This window comes from Cololabis saira, chromosome 17 (assembly GCF_033807715.1).
Source record: "Cololabis saira isolate AMF1-May2022 chromosome 17, fColSai1.1, whole genome shotgun sequence".
Taxonomy (NCBI): Eukaryota; Metazoa; Chordata; class Actinopteri; order Beloniformes; family Belonidae; genus Cololabis; species Cololabis saira.
The window spans coordinates 40,245,127-40,262,321 of NC_084603.1; the positions used below are offsets into that span (position 1 = coordinate 40,245,127).

At 47.1% G+C, this 17,195-nt stretch overlaps 1 protein-coding gene across 6 annotated transcripts in view; it reads right to left on the reverse strand.

Moving 5' to 3' along the window:
• Positions 1-17,195, reverse strand: part of ltbp1 (latent transforming growth factor beta binding protein 1) — a 226,200-nt gene that overhangs the window by 95,841 nt on the left and 113,164 nt on the right. For all 6 annotated transcript variants that reach the window (XM_061745319.1, XM_061745317.1, XM_061745314.1 and 3 more), the window contains 2 exons: positions 5,983-6,180; positions 5,420-5,712 (listed from right to left, as the gene is read on the reverse strand). In XM_061745319.1, the coding sequence (XP_061601303.1) occupies positions 5,420-5,712; positions 5,983-6,180 (491 nt within the window). The remainder of the gene's footprint in view (positions 1-5,419; positions 5,713-5,982; positions 6,181-17,195) is intronic.

Genomic DNA, 17,195 nt, shown 5'->3' on the forward strand with positions numbered 1-17,195 from the left:
TGACCTAAATGACTAATGATGATAAATGGAATCCACCAGTGTGTAAACACGTCTCCGTATAAATGCACCTGCACCGTGATCGTCTCAGAGGTCGTTTAAAGAGAGAGCATCATGAAGAACAAGGAACACACCAGGCAGGTCCCAGATACTGTTGTGGAGAAGTTTAAAGCTGGATTTGGATACAAAATATTTCCCAAGCTTTAAACATCCCAAGGAGCACTGTGCAAGCGATAATGTTGAAATGGAAGGAGTATCAGACCAAGACCTGGCCGTCCCTCTACACTTTCAGCTCATACAAGGAGAAGACTGATCAGAGATGCAGCCAAGAGGCCCATGATCACTCTGGATGAACCGCAGAGGTCAGAGGTCATGATCACTCTGGATGAACTGCAGAGGTCAGAGGTCATGATCACTCTGGATGAACTGCAGAGGTCAGAGGTCATGATCACTCTGGATGGACTGCAGAGGTCAGAGGTCATGATCACTCTGGATGGACTGCAGAGGTCAGAGGTCATGATCACTCTGGATGAACTGCAGAGGTCAGAGGTCAGGGGTCACCTACAGCTGAGGTGGGAGACTGTCCATACCACATCAATCAGTCGTATACTGCACAATTCTGGCCTTTATGGAAGAGTGGCAAGAAGACAGCCATTTCTTAAAGATATCCATATAAAGTATTGTTTAAAGTTTGCCACAAGCCACCTGGGAGACACAGCAAACATGTGGAAGAAGCTGCTCTGGTCAGATCAGACCAAAATATAACTTTTTGGCAACAATGCAAGACGTTATGTTTGGCGTAAAAGCAACCCAGCTCATCCCCCTCAACACACCATCCCCACTGTCAAACATGGTGGTGGCAGCATCATGGTTCGGGCCTGCTTTTCTTCAGCAGGGACAGGGAAGATGGTTAACATTGATGGGAAGATGGATGGAGCCAAATACAGGACCATTCTGGAAGAAAACCTGATGGAGTCTGCAAAAGACCTGAGACTGGGACGGAGATTTGTCTTCCAACAAGACAATGATCCAAAACATAAAGCAAAATCTACAATGGAATGGTTCACAAAAAAACATATCCAGGTGTTAGAATGGCCAAGTCAAAGTCCAGACCTGAATCCAATCGAGAATTTGTGGAAAGAATTGAAAACTGCTGTTCACAAACGCTCTCCATCCAACCTCACTGAGCTCCAGCTGTTTTGCAAGGAGGAATGGGCAAAAAATTCAGTCTCTCGATGTGCAAAACTGATAGAGACAAACCCCAAGAGACTTACAGCTGTAATCGCAGCAAAAGGGGGCTGAATAATTTTGCACGCTCAATTTTTCAGTTTTTTATTTGTTAAAGTTTGTAAAGATCTGGAGGCTGATGCACACCTAAAAAAACTTGAAAAACAGGTGCGTAGGAGTAGGTAGGAGTGAACAAAGGAAAAAAGGGGTCTCCCGCCCACTGTCAAGTCACTTGCAAAAGACTTTAATAAAGCAAACAGACAATGTTTCGGTCCACAGGACCTTTTTCAAGCAGAGATGATTAGAGATTTGTTAAAGTTTGAAATATCCAATAAATTTCGTTCCACTTCATGATTGTGTCTCACTTGTTGATTCTTCACAAAAAATTACAGTTTTATATCTTTATGTTTGAAGCCTGAAATGTGGCAAAAGGTCACAAAGTTCAAGGGGGCCAAATACTTTTGCAAGGCACTGTATAATGCTAATATTGCTACCGGTGAGCACGAGCAGATAAGACACTGTTGTTTGACTGGTCACAGGTTGCACAGCAACCCATCTATGACTGGAATCATAACTGTGACAGACTGTCAGGGATGCTGATGCATTGAACAGCAACGTAACCAAAACCAGTCTTGGAGGGAGGAGAAAACCAATCATCTGTCTCTTTAAAGTGGTCCTATCTGCGTTCCTGCTTGTTGACGGCGTGATTTACAGCATTAATATGATGAAGTATCGTCACATATGTGAGTGGAGGCTCAAAACACCATGTAAATGTTTACCGTAGCGTTCTTAACCAATCAGAAAACAGCGGAGTCAAAGCTGATTTTCAAGAGTCTTTACTTGTGACTCTTGGCCTGAACTTGTCCTGAACTAATTACAGTCTTATGGGCTCGAGCTGGGCGCAAAAGTGTACAATTAGACAGCTTATAATGAGCAGAATATGCTCAACTCGGAAACGTTTCTGTCAAATATATTGATGTTGTTGTGGAATTTTATAAGTTGCACAAAGTAAAGTACAGGGGCCTCATTTATAAAGCTTGCTTGCGCACAAAACAGGGCTTGAAAGATGCCGGGCTGTCTTCGCATCGCCATCGCACAGAGTGATGATTTGCAATTACAGACTGAGCCTACCGTTAGTTTTTAAACTGTAAAAAGTGGGAGGGACAAAAACATGAGTTTGAAAAGTGGGGGGGACATGTCCCCCCTGTCCCCAGTGGAAATTGCGCCGTGGCACTCACGCCGTTTAAAGCGCAGCAACAGCGTGCTGCCACTCACTCGCTTTATTTTATACTATTTATATACTATTTATACTTTTACTGTGACCACCAAATAATGTGGTTTTCCTGCCTCCACCTCATCCACAACATTTAGTGGCACGGTGGCTCGACACGTCTCATTCATCCTGACGCAGCAGAAACAGACTGCAGGAAGCCACTGCACATGCTCAGCAGGCTCATTTATATGCAAATACAGTCATGAACTACTTTGCATTGCCCATTCATGGTATGAAGTGGGCGTTTAGAGGGCGGGATATGAGGTGAATTCAGCCTTGGGTTTACGTGCACTTTTCACAGTATGAATCCTACACACTCTTTTATAAATGAGGTCCCAGATCCTTAACAAACTACATCGGTGAGCTCGAGATGACCAACTATTATTTTAACTGATGCGCAATCAGGAGAGTCAAATGCAACAGCAGCTGGACAGTTGAGTCTGAGGAAACATGTTGTTTGACCTCTTTTATATGGGAATGGGTCGGACCTGACAGATCATTGGAAGCTAAAAACACAGAAGACAGGAATCCTGATGGATCATTCAAGGGACACTGTGTCCCCCTGCACCCGACACACAGGTGCCAGTTCTCTTATAGCGCTTTTCCAATAGTACCTACTCAGCGCAACGCGACTCGCCACGCCCCGGGTTTGCTTTTACACTAGGGGTGGAGGCAGGTGGAGGCGTGCCGAGTATACTTTTTCTGTATCTATTCTGCCGAGGTTCTAAGCTGCTGAGTCAGCTGTATCTGACATCATCACACTACAGGCCACCGATTGGTCGGGGGGTTGGAGTCAGACGACTGAGTCAGGAGGAGGAAATCAGAGAAAGAGACTCTGATGGATTCTGGTTCATTTTATTCAACCAGCAATGGCAGCACAAAAGTAGCTGCTCACGGCTCCAGCTGACTTTTCAGCAGCGCTGAGACAAACAAACAAAAAAAAAAGGCTTTCCACTTGAAGTTTCTCTCACTCTCATTTTTTAACTTGATATCGAACACAAGCCACAGACCCAGCAGCACATCTATCATCTCCTCCAGGCAGGGCCGCCGCAAGGGGTGTGCGAACCGTGCGACCGCACGGGGCCTCGCGCCCTAAGGGGCCTCGCGCTATGGGCCGTTAAAAATAAATAAATAAATAAATAATTTTTTTTTTCGTTCTTTTTTCCTTTTTTCCCTTATAAATATCAACAGTCACGTTGCATTACAGACCTAAATGTGTACTAGTCTGTGCATATCAATAAATATATGTGCAATGATGCGCGTTTTGTTCAATACAACTGCGTCAGACCAAGCGCAGACACAAGCTGCTCTGATCCAGACGGTGGAGTTGGAACAAACTGTCACACGATGTTGAGAGAACGAGACAGATTCAGGAAATTTCCATCAGGGGATGAAAAAATAAAAAAACTAAAGAAAATGGAAGAGTTTAATGCCTCTCTGAAAGGCTCGTTTGATAAATTTGTTACAAAAATCACAGATCTGACCGGGTCTCCAGCAGCCGTGGGGCCCCGCGTCGAGGCAAGCGTCGAAGCGTCGATGATGAGGCAGGGGAAGGTATCCAGTATTTTGCTAATTGGAGAGTTAAAATTGCGCATATAGACACCCGATCTGACCCAAAAAAAACAAAGATTTCGCGCGCGCGCGCTACGGTCACGCACGAGGGCCCCCCCTGTCCGTTTCGCACAAGGCCTCGTAAATCTCCCAAACGGCTCTGCCTCCAGGTTCTACATCTTTAGTGTTGTTGTCTTCTCCGTTTAGATCACACAATCAAATACGTCACAGCAGCTTCTCTCCAACCTCCTACTTCTGATCTGGGTATTGAAAAGAAACGAGGCAAAGGCGAGTGAAGGCGAGTGGAGGCGAGTCAAGTCGAGTCACGCTGAGTAGGTACTAGTATAAAAGCGCCATTAGAGAAAGCCATACATTACAAAAGAGATGTAGCATTTTCCTATGCATCTCCATCCTCTATATCCCCATCTTCTAATTCCTTTCTCGCAGCTGGCCTTTTGTTAGTATTTTGCATTAACCCAGCTGTTGACCGCCCCCCACCCCCCCACTATCCTGCTCCCCACAGCTGTTGACCTTTCATTATAAAGTATATCATGTTTGAATATTTTTCCATGACAATGTAAACTACAGGAAGCGAGTACTGGAGGTGCGTACCCAGTACTGGAGTTGAGGGGGGATGAGGGAGGATGGCATCCCCCCCTGAAATAAAAACGGTCCAAATCATCCCCCCTGTAAAACTGTCATCCCCCCTTTCCATCCCTTATGTCATTTCATCAATGAATGTGGTTTTACTGCTATTTCAACATTTAGAGTCATCACCAGAAAAATAACACCAGAAAAATAACTTATTTGACAATTTTCACCTGTTTCACTTGAAATAAGTAGAAAAATCTGCCAGTGGGACAAGATTTATCTTCTTATTACAAGCAAAAAAAATCTTGTTCCACTGGCAGATTTTTCTACTTATTTCAAGTGAAAATCTACTTGAAACAGGTAAAAATTGTTGTTTTTTCCAGTGATGAGTCTTGTTTTAAATGTAATGAGGTTTTCTTTACTAAAATGAGACATTTTAACTAGAAATAAGACAAATATTCTTGTCAAGATTGTGAGTTTTTGCAGTGATCCATGTTACTTATCCTGTGAAGGACAGAGTCATATTGATAAGTTCAGAAAAGTGTTTTTATTGTTGTGTTTTGATGTATTTGATGTAAGCCCAGTGGATATTTAAAGCTTACAGAAGGCTGCATTTAACTGCTGCTATGTCATTCCTGCAGTATTTCTGCAGGTGTTTTGGTCACTGCTATTATTTGTAATATATTATATTATTTGTAATCAGCACAAATTATCTGTCCCCATATGATAAAATCCACCATCCCCCCTGATTTTTTTTTCCAACTGGAGTACTGTGTGTACCTGTCCGGCGGCGGTCTCCTGGAAGCATCGGCCCAGCGTGTTCTTGGAGGCGACGGGCTGGTACTGAGGAACCTGGTAGCCGTGATTGACGATGTTGTAGCTGTGGTGCTGGATCTTCTGGCTGCTCTCGCTGTGGTGGTAGCTGTAGCTGCTGGAGGAGGAGGAGCCGGGCTGGGACAGCTGCTGCTGGTTCCCGTTGTTGTGGAAGTCGTCCAGCTGCGTCACCTGGTGCACCTGGACCGAGGCCTCCGGGGGGTGCTTGATGTGGATGTTGACCACTCCCGGGTTAAACGCTGGGGGCCCGGAGGACAGCATTACTGCAGGTTAGTGCTGTGCAGCAGTTCTCGTTAACATTTACAAACCAAACGTAGCCCTTTTGCCTCTTATACAGGACTGTCTCAGAAAATTAGAATATTGTGATAAAGTTCTTTATTTTCTGTAATGCAATTAAAAAAAACTAAAATGTCATACATTCTGGATTCATTACAAATCAACTGCAATATTGAAAGCCTTTTATTATTTTAATATTGCTGATCATGGCTCAGAAAGGTTTATTCACTCACCGGAGGTCTGGCCGTTGCCGTATGTCAGGGGCAGCGTGTGCGTGGAGTGGACCTGGGCCTGGCCGTAAGCGCCGGACGTCTGCTGGTGTCCGTTGGCAACCGGCATCTGGCAGAACTTTCCCGTGAAGTTGGGAGGGCACTGGCACTTGTCTCTGGCGCTGCACTTCCCCCCGTTCATGCACGGCAGATGGCAGACCACTGGGAGGAGACAAGAACAAGCAGGACATTAGACACCGCTGCTGGCTCAGCCTGCACGGAGACACACAAGAGTTAGAGACGTGTGTCCTTGAGCATTGTCACTAGGGTCGCCACCCGTCCCTTGAAATACGGAATTGTTACGTAATTGGGAATTAAAAGTTGCGTTCCGTATTGAACCAATACGGACACATATTATGCTCTCATTTATTAATGTCATAATATACAGGTGAAGGTTGGAAAATTTGAATATATTGCAAAACTTAATTCATAGTAAATTCAACTAAAAGGTGAAACAAATATATTATTTCCCACTACATTCAAAGTGAGATTTCAAGCCTTTATTTGTTATAATTTTGGTGATTATGGCTCACAGTTTATGAAAACCCCAAATAAAAAATCTCAAAAAATTTGAATGTTTTTTTTTATGAAATCAATAAACAATTCAATCATCAAAAGTATAACAAATAAAGGTTTAACACATCTTGCTTTACATGTAATGGGACTAGTTTCACCTTTTAAGTTGAATTATTGAAATAAATTAACTTCAAAATCTTCCGACCTTCACCTGTATCTATATTTATATTTACCATAGGAGCATAGGAGGATATTTCAGTTGCTATATGGTTGTCTGTCTGTACAGTCATGCAAGTTCAATGCTATTAAAGCACTTTAAACTTTAAATCAAAGCATTTTGTTTTTTCATATAAAATAAATACATTTCTATGCAGTTTAGAAGTTTTGGGGATGTCCGTTTTTTTTGGGGCATGCGCTGCTGAAATCGGGGCTTCACTTATTTCTATTTCTGAAAGGTGGTAACCCTAGTTGTCACACTCGTCAGCTGGACTTTAATCGTTAGCATCTTAAACTCGCTGCCTGTCTACTGGGGTGACTCGGATGAAGGTCTGTCGAATGCTTCGGCACTTGTGACCAAAGTAAACAGAAACTGATTATTATTATGTATCCCATAAGCCATGACTGCGTTACGACCGGTAAACTGCGCTCTGGAAAGTTCTCCTGAGGACAAACATCAGCAGCGTTCTGCTACGGTTTGTCCCAGTGTACATGTATCTTGCATTTGCTCCCACAGCAGACGCATTGACCAATGGAGAGGTGACACACTCTCATGAGGTTTGAACTGACGCACTCGGAGGCTTCTTCGTGTGAAAGGAAACGAGGGCAACAACGCCACCAGTTTACAAACTCATCACGTGACTCAGACCCGCTAAGCTGCGGCAGATCCCAGTCTGGTGAAGTGGACCGTGGTTTGACATCGATGATTCAATCCTGCTCCTCTCACAACTTCCTCTCAAAGAAATCCAGACTTTGTGAATCATGATGAGGAATGACACAGTTCTGCAAAGAGGAAAGTGGTGCTACCTGATTCACACAGACATTCTTCATGCCTGCAGTCATCAGGTCATCAAGGTTGTGTTAGTATCCATAGGTTCATTTACGCGTACACGACTCCTGTTAAAAGCTTGTGCTGTTTCACTTTCAATTATCGTGTTAGTCAGCATGACTCACGAGTCGGCAAGGAAAGAAACCAAGCTGGTGAAAATTTGTTTTGGGGGGTACAAGTACTTTGTGTGCCTCAAAAACCTTTGTTGACTTAATCAAAAAGCTTTTTGCTTTATTATATTTTTAGGAGGAATGTCAACAAGTCAGACAAAAGACATACATCCTGTCCTGGCTGTTGGTGTCTCCTGGTCTCAGGGTACGCCCAGCATGCTCAGGCGTCCTCTGGGACATCACCTGAAAGTTTCCGAAGAGGGGGGTTTAAGCCCAAATCACCCTAGATATCACCCTGGATATTACTATGGGTATCACGTAAAATTCAGAATCCAATTTAAAATGTTATTACTTGCGTATAAAGCCCAAAACGGCTTAGCTCCCATTATTTGCAAGACCTGATAGTGCCTTATGTTCCTGGCAGAGCTCTCCGTTCTCGTAGTGAAGGTTTACTCGTAGTTCCTAGAGTATCCAAATGTAGATTTGGAGGGGTATCACCCTGGATATCACCCTGGATACTACCCTGGATATCACCCTGGGTATCACCCTGGGTATCACCCTGGGTATCACCCTGGATATCACCCTGGGTATCACCCTGGATATCACCCTGGGTATCACCCTGGGTTTCACCCTGGGTATCACCAGGGTATCACCTGGAAATCACCCTGGGTATTACCCTGGATATCACCCTGGGTATCACCTGGGTATCACCTGGATATTACCCTGGGTATCACCCTGGATATCACCCTGGGTATCACCCTGGATATCATCCTGGGTATCACCCTGGATATCACCCTGGGTATCACCCTGGATATCATCCTGGATATCACCCTGGGTATCACCCTGGGTATCACCCTGGATATCAACCTGGATATCACCCTGGGTATCACCCTGGGTATCACCCTGGGTATCACCTGGATATCACCCCGGATATCACCCTGGATATCACCCTGGGTATCACCCCTGGGTATCACCCAAGGTTGGGGGCTACATCCGGTTTGTTAGTTTGACACAAACATTGTTGTGAAGAAGGCTGTAGCTCCTCGACTGACCACTAGGGGCTGGCTCCAAACTCTCCACTGACCTCTACGTTACAATGTCCAACTTGGGGCGGCAGATTGCTCGTTGGGTTGATTGGGTGCGCCGTATGCAGAGGCTGTCACTCAAGTCCTGACCTGTGACACTCTTCTCAAGAGCCCAAATCTCCTGTCAACTTACTTTCTAAGAAAGACCACTTGGAGCCACAAAAAACGTCCAACGTTGCAGCAGCTTTCCATCCATGGATGACTACGAATAGACAGCTGTGATCAGTTTTGGGTTGATCTGGAAGGGTTTGGGGCTCAAGTTGAGCTAAAGCAGCCTGAAGAACCTAGATTTGTCCCTGGGTGAAGGCTGGTGGCCAGGACTGACCAGAGGTGGACAGAGGTCGGACTGCCTCCCACCTCTTGAAGCAGCGAGAGGGCGACCTGCACCTCAGATTACTTCAGGACCCTGCCAAGCTCACTAACTGGACCACTACGGAAACGAGGGCAACAACGCCACCAGTTTACAAACTCATCACGTGACTCAGACCCACTAAGCCGCAGCAGATCCCAGTCTGATGAAGTGGACCGTGGTTTGACATCGATGATTCATTCCTGCTCCTCTCACAACTTCCTCTCAAAGAAATCCAGACTTTGTGAATCATGATGAGGAATGACACAGTTCTGCAAAGAGGAAAGTGGTGCTACCGGATTCACACAGTTACATTCTTCATGCCTGCAGTCATCAGGTCATCCAGGTTGTGTTAGTATCCATAGGTTAATTTACACGTACACGACTCCTGTTAAAAGCTTGTGCTGTTTTACTTTCAATTATCGTGTTAGTCAGCATGACTCAAGAGTTGGCAAGGAAAGAAACCAAGCTGGTGAACATTTGTTTTGGGGGGTACAAGTACTTTGTGTGCCTCCAAAACCTTTGTTGACTTAATCAAAAAGCGTTTTGCTTTATTATATTTTTAGGAGGAATGTCAACAAGTCAGACACAAGACATACATGTGGTCCTGGCTGTTGGTGTCTCCTGGTCTCAGGGTACGCCCAGCGTGCTCAGGGTCCTCTGGGACGTCACCTGCGATACAGAAGTAGATACAGAAAAGTATCTACTTGGCACTTTAGACCCCTAGTGGAAAAGCGCAAAACCGAGTGGAGGCGAGTCGAGTCGGGCTGAGTAGGTACTAGTGGAAAAGCGCCATAACTGGACCACTACGGTACACCATCCAAATTCTGCTCCAGTTCCCTCACTCAGCTCGACGCTCGCAGGCCTGGGCTGGTCAGTCCCATCTCAACCAAGCCCTGCAAGAACCAGCGCTCTGCAAGAACCAGCGCTCTGCAAGAACCAGCGCTCTGCTAGAACCAGCGCTCTGCAAGAACCAGCGCTCTGCAAGAACCAGCGCTCTGCAAGAACCAGCGCTCTGCAACAACCAGCGCTCTGCAAGAACCAGCGCTCTGCTCTGCTTCGCGTCTACTTTGGTGCTCAGTTTACTGGCGGCAGGACCAAGAGCCAGGAAGATCTCAGCCCCGTACGAGGAAGAGCTTCGCTTTCATGAAGTGGAAAATGTAAAGCTTCCAACCAGGATGAAGGCAGAAAGGTCGAGACAAGCCAGCACGTTTTTTTCTTCACTTCAAATCAAAAATAGAATCATGGAAAAAGAGAAATAAAAAAGCAGTTATTAAGTTATTTATTTTGTTCGTGTGGCATTCTGGGAAAACGAGGACGCCCTCACATCCATGGTTTCAGTTTCAGGCTCGGGCTTCTCCCAGAACAACCCGCTCCACTACGTCTTCACTTCCTCGTTGACAGAGCTTCACCTAAATCTGCTTTTGAGGTTTGGTGAACGTTTGCATGTGAGGCGCTTGTTTCCTTTTTCCCCTTAAAGACCACATAAACGTATTTATAGATGCCTTCTCAGTTTTATGGTTGTAAGACGCTGGTGAAAACAACGCAGCTCCGGGTTGGACGGCTGGACCGTCACGACGGCTCTGGGGATGTGTGTTTTTTAAACATGACTGATTGGAGCTGTTGCATGGGCAGCTCCTGTGGTCTGCGGCGGGGGGCGGCTCCTCTGGCACCCCTTCTCCCTGGAGAGGGGGGCGGCTCCTCTGGCACCCCCTTCTCCCAGGACGGGGGGGGGGGACTGGCTCGCTCCGCCGCTGAAAGCTTTCTGGCCTCCAGCTCCTTTTTCCTTCGTTAAAAACGCCTTCCGCTGCCAGCTCATTTGTTACAGTCCAGATAATGTCAAATTGTTTACAGACGAATAAAAGGAAACGTCATTTCTTTAGGAGGTTTGGGAGGCGAGCGAGGAAGAGAGGGAGGAAGAGAGGGAGGAAGAGAGGGAGGACGACAGGTGTAGCTCCTCATCCAGACACATCTGGCTTCACTTCCCATCATATGGATTTGTATATGTAGTCTAGACGTCAGCGTTAAACACTGTAAAACTAAGTCCTGAGTACAATCCCACCATTCTTGCTCCTGCTCCTAAACCCCCCCCCCCCCCCCCCCCCAGGTAAATCTATGACTACGTTTCCATGCAGTTTAAGATTAAGATTCCCAGAATATTCAAATTTTTTTAGATAGGATATTTGAGTTTTCTTAAGCTGTAAGCCATGATCAGCAATCTTAAAATAATAAAAGGCTTGCAATATTTCAGTTGATTTGTAATGAATCCAGAATGTATGACATTTTTGTTTTTTGTAATTGCATTACAGAAAATCACAATAATCTAATTTTCTGAGACAGTCCTGTATATATTTCTCGCTAGAAATGTAATCAAAACGCATTTTTATGCAGAAACTAACTCAAAAAATTGATTTTATTCACTAAAAAATTAGAAATGTCCGCCATGTTTTTTTGTTTGATTCAGTCTGCAAATGATGACGTAAAGCATTCTAGGAAATTTTCTCTAGCCCTCGGTCGGTGAGTCAGTATCTGAAATCCCTTGCTGTGAAGGGTTAGATTCATACACACTAGCCCACTCCCCCTAGATGAAAAGAGGAATTGGGACACCACTACCCTCACGGGAACGTGCAACATTTAGGGGTAGGACTGAAAAGTAGGACTAGGGGGGGATTGGGACTGGCCCAACTCTCATCTTGGTTCCGGTCAGTAGTGGAACTGGCTGGCCGGGGGGCGGGGCATCAGTCTGACCTGGAGCCTCTCGTCATTCATCCCCGGGGATGAATCTCTGCTAACAACGTCAGCTTCATCTCCAACAGGAGGAGGATTAAGGCCAACAAAATATTCGTCTAGCTTTTTCTTTTTCTTTGCGTTTTATGGCTCCACTTTTGTGTTTCTAACTCCCGCTCATGTTTAGGCTGTAGGATGACCTGTCACCACTTCTCCCAGTCTCCCTCCATCCACTTCTACAACACCGTCACTTTAAACCAGGGATATTCAACTGGCGGCACGCCAGGAGCTTTTATGTAGCCCCTGATCATATTTCAAAAAAGAGGGGGGAAGTAGTGTTGTCCCGATCGATCGGCCGCCTGATCGATCGGACGTCACTTCCGGCCGGCAAGCGAAACTAACATGGTTTACATACTGTATCGCATTTTGTTAAAGGGATTGTGACATGAAAAACAAATTTTTCTTGATTTATTGTGTTTTGTTGGGTGTCTTGACATCAATTACACCCAAAAAACAACAAACTTTTAACATTCAGTGTATTGTGTGTTTTCTGGGAATTTCCGCATAATTATGCAAAAACGGCGCGTCTGGTTTGGTGGCGGACCGTTACGTATAGACCCGCTAAATCACCGCCCCCTCCACCCAGCTCCCTGCCCATCAGCACTGAGCCGCGGGCTGGAGGGAGAAAGACGTCTCTCCTCTCCACCCGCGCTCTGCTTTTTTTTTCGCCTACGACCTCAGATCAGACGAGACAACCCATTGAATTTTAAGAGGGAAGAGCTCAGCGCCGAATCCCCGTCCGAGCGGCGGGCGTGGGAAATGTGGCGTACGGAAGACCGCTTGCGGTCGGGGGCCTGAGTCCTTCTGATCGAGGCTCAGCCCGTGGACGGTGTGCAAGACAAAATCACAAACCATTGATCCACTGTCTGCTGTGTGTGGGGAGTTTGGGGGAGAGGAGGAGTGGAGGATGGGGGGGGGGGTTGGGAGGAGGAGCGGGGCAATGATTGACAGGAAAGGGGGAAAAGGACGCGTTTTTTACAGGCAAAAAACACCGTCATAAAAAAAGCCAGGCATGGAGTGAAGTTTTTCTTGTTACAACTTTTTAGACACATTTGAGGGATATTGGCCAAGACTTTTAATAGTGTTAAAAGCATGTTAAAAATGATGTCACAATACCTTTAATTAATAAAAGTTTCAGATGCTTGGTAGCCTTTTCAGTTGGTTAATGATTCATTGGACAGTGTTTGTACATGTTAATCTCTGCTACAGATGTTTTTTAATACTTCGGATTTTTTGCCACTGTTGCACAGTGAAAATGTTTGTCACATTATTTGTTATTAACCTCCGTTTATAGAGGACTTGTTTACATCATTAGGCTTCTAGGATTGGCCTGAAACTTTTTTCATTTGAATCTCTAAATGAGGACTTTGCATTTCTTCTAATCCTCCTATAATTTCATGTGATTGTTTTGTTTTGCTGATATAATGCACAGATGTGTCATAAATAAAGGAGCTTATGGTTAATATTTTGGTTGCTTATTTATAACATCAAACTGGCTACTATGGACTGAAATGCTTGTGCTCAATGCTTAATATAATATTAAAATAAGGAAATCTTGGTGGAAAGTGGTGCTTTGTCATTATGGCATGTTTTATTAAAAGTGGGTCAATATCAACTTCATTAAGTTTGCACAATGCATGGTTTCAAAATAAACTTGCATTTAAAATAATATTTCTTTATCTCAATATAATAATTAACATTCACAATGACTAAATCTGGAAACAATTAATACATAATTATTATGTAAACTAGACAGATATTCTCCTGCTCATTCCTGAGCACAAATGTATTATATATACATAAATCTTCGTCTTTGAGTGCAAAATACATTTTGAAAACCCCCAAATGTTCCGCCTGTGCACTTTGTGCAGCCCTCTCCATACAGGCCTTTTGCAGATGTGGCCCCCTGAATAATCTAGTTGAAGACCCCTGCTTTAAACTATTCATGTCATTCCCACTACTGTTAATAAAATATGAGTTTATGAGCTTTATAAATCATTCCGTTGTGTTTTCATTAACATTTTTCAGTGACCTGAAGGTTGGAGGATAATCTCCCCTCGTGGCCTCAGACTTCTGAGTATAATTAACTACCACAAACTAGGTTATTATGGTTATTATTATATTAGATATGATTGTGAGTGAGTACGCTGCTCTGCTCGGTGGCGTCAGCAGGAATCCAGCTCCCTGGCTGCTCTGGGTCTCTGACGTGTCGGAGCCTGAACCGCGGATGTGGTGGTGGACGGAGGGAGGCAGGTTCAGACACGGCCCGCTGCTGCAGGAAACACACCAGGCAGGACCCGTGTCATGTTACCACCACAGCTTCTTTACATTTGAGGGATTAATGTTTCCTGTTGTCTATTAAAGCCATTACGGTTGCTTTCTCAACGAAGCAGAGCAACGTCAAAGAGAGAATCACAGTCTGGCGACTCTAGACAGCTCTGTGCATCCTCAGTCAAGGTACACGTCACGTACAATCCTGGAGCTTTTCCACTAGAACCTACTCAGCCCGACTTCACTCTCCTCAGTTTGGTTCTTTCCCACTAGGGGTCTAACGTGCAGAGTAGATACTTTTCTGTATCTATTCTGCCGAGGTTCTAAGCTGCTGAGTCGGCTGTATCTGACATCATCACACTACAGGCCACTGATTGGTCGGGGGGTTGGAGTCAGACGTCTGAGTCAGGAGGAGGAAATCAGAGAAAGAGACTCTGACGGATTCTTGTTCATTTTATTCAACCAGCAACGGCAGCAAAAGTCTGTTTCATGATCCAACTCTGAGGGTCAGATGTTCATAAACCTGGTGCTGAGGAGAGAATTAAAAAGGGATCTAGACAGAGATAAGGAACGACCAGATCCACCAGGAGCTCTGTCTCTTCATAGCTGCTCACGGCTCCAGCTGACTTTTCAGCAGCGCTGAGACAAACTAACAAAAAAAAAGCTGAAGTTTCTCTCTCTCTCATTTTTTAACTTGATATCAAACACAAGCCACAGACCCAGCAGCACATCTATCATCTCCTCCAGGTTCTACATCTTTAGTGTTGTTGTCTTCTTCGTTTAGATACACAATCAAATACGTCACAGCAGCTTCTCCAACCTCCTACTGCTGATCTGGGTGTTGAGAAGAAACGAGGGCGAGTGGAGTCGGGCTGAGTAGGTACTAGTGTAAAAGTGCCATCTGTTGACGTTACCAGGGTAAATATTACAACATACAAATGTGTTTACATAGTACAAAAAACTCAAAATCTTAACAAGAATATTTGTCTTATTTCTAGTTAAAATATCTAATTTTTAGTCAAAAAATCTTATTACACTTAAAACAAGAGTCATTACCAGAAAATTAACTTGTTGTTTGACAATTTTCACCTGTTTCAAGTAAATTTTCACTTAAAATAAGTAGAAAAATCTGCCAGTGGAACAAGATTTATCTTTTCATTACAAGCAAGATTGGCAGATTTTTCTACTTATTTTAAGTGAAAATCTACTTGAAACAGGTGAAAATTGTTGTTTTTTCCACTGATGAGTCTTGTTTTAAGTGTAATGAGATTTATTTTGACTAAAAATGAGACATTTTAACTAGAAATAAGACAAATATTCTTGTTAAGATTTTGAGTTTTTGCAGTGTGGCTCAAGCTGAGCAGCGTGAGCTACCGGTAGTGTTGTCCAGTTCAGCATCAGCCCTGTCTGCCCTCTCTTCCTCTCTTCCCCCGGGACCCCCAGCAGCTCCCGCCGGCTGTTTGGCTTCACCTGCAACCAGCGCCACCGGAGCCCAGGCCACCGTACACCGGCCCAGGCCACCGTACACCCAGCCCAGGCCACCGTACACCCAGCCCAGGCCACCGTACACCCAGGCCACCGTACACCCAGCCCAGGCTACCGTACATCCGGCCCGGGCCACCGTACACCCAGCCCAGGCCACCGTACAGCCCAGGCCACCGTACACCCAGCCCAGGCCACCGTACAGCCCAGGCCACCGTACACCCAGCCCAGGCCACCGTACAGCCCAGGCCACCGTACACCCAGCCCAGGCCACCGTACACCCGGCCCAGGCCACCGTACAGCCCAGGCCACCGTACACCCGGCCCAGGCCACCGTACACCCAGCCCAGGCCACCGTACTGCCCAGGCCACCGTACACCCAGCCCGGGCCACCGTACACCCGGCCCACAGGCCACCGTACACCCGGCCCAGGCCACCGTACAGCCCAGGCCACTGTACACCCAGCCCAGGCCACCGTACAGCCCAGGCCACCGTACACCCAGCCCAGGCCACCGTACACCCAGCCCAGGCCACCGTACACCCGGCCCAGGCCACCGTACACCTGGCCCGGGCCACCGTACACCCGGCCCAGGCCACCGTACACCCGGCCCAGGCCACCGTACACCCGGCCCAGGCCACCGTACACCCAGCCCGGGCCACCGTACACCCGGCCCAGGCCACCGTACACCCGGCCCAGGCCACCGTACACCCAGCCCGGGCCACCGCACACCCGGCCCAGGCCACCGTACACCCGGCCCAGGCCACCGTACACCCAGCCCAGGCCACCGTACACCCGGCCCAGGCCACCGTACACCTGGCCCGGGCCACCGTACACCCGGCCCAGGCCACCGTACAGCCCAGGCCACTGTACACCCAGCCCAGGCCACCGTACACCCGGCCCAGGCCACCGTACAGCCCAGGCCACCGTACACCCGGCCCAGGCCACCGTACACCCAGCCCAGGCCACCGTACACCCGGCCCAGGCCACTGTACACCCAGCCCAGGCCACCGTACACCCGGCCCAGGCCACCGTACACCCAGCCCGGGCCACCGTACACCCGGCCCAGGCCACCGTACACCTGGCCCAGGCCACCGTACACCCAGCCCAGGCCACCGTACACCTGGCCCAGGCCACCGTACACCTGGCCCAGGCCACCGTACACCCAGCCCAGGCCACCGTACACCCGGCCCAGGCCACCGTACACCCAGCCCAGGCCACCGTACACCCAGCCCAGGCCACCGTACACCAAGCCCAGGCCACCGTACACCAAGCCCAGGCCACCGTACACCAAGCCCAGGCCACCGTACACCAAGCCCAGGCCACCGTACACCAAGCCCAGGCCACCGTACACCAAGCCCAGGCCACCGTACACCAAGCCCAGGCCACCGTACACCAAGCCCAGGCCACCGTACACCAAGCCCAGGCCACCGTACACCAAGCCCAGGCCACCGTACACCAAGCCCAGGCCACCGTACACCCGGCTCAGGCCACCGTACACCCGGCCCAGGCCACCGTACACCCGGCTCAGGCCA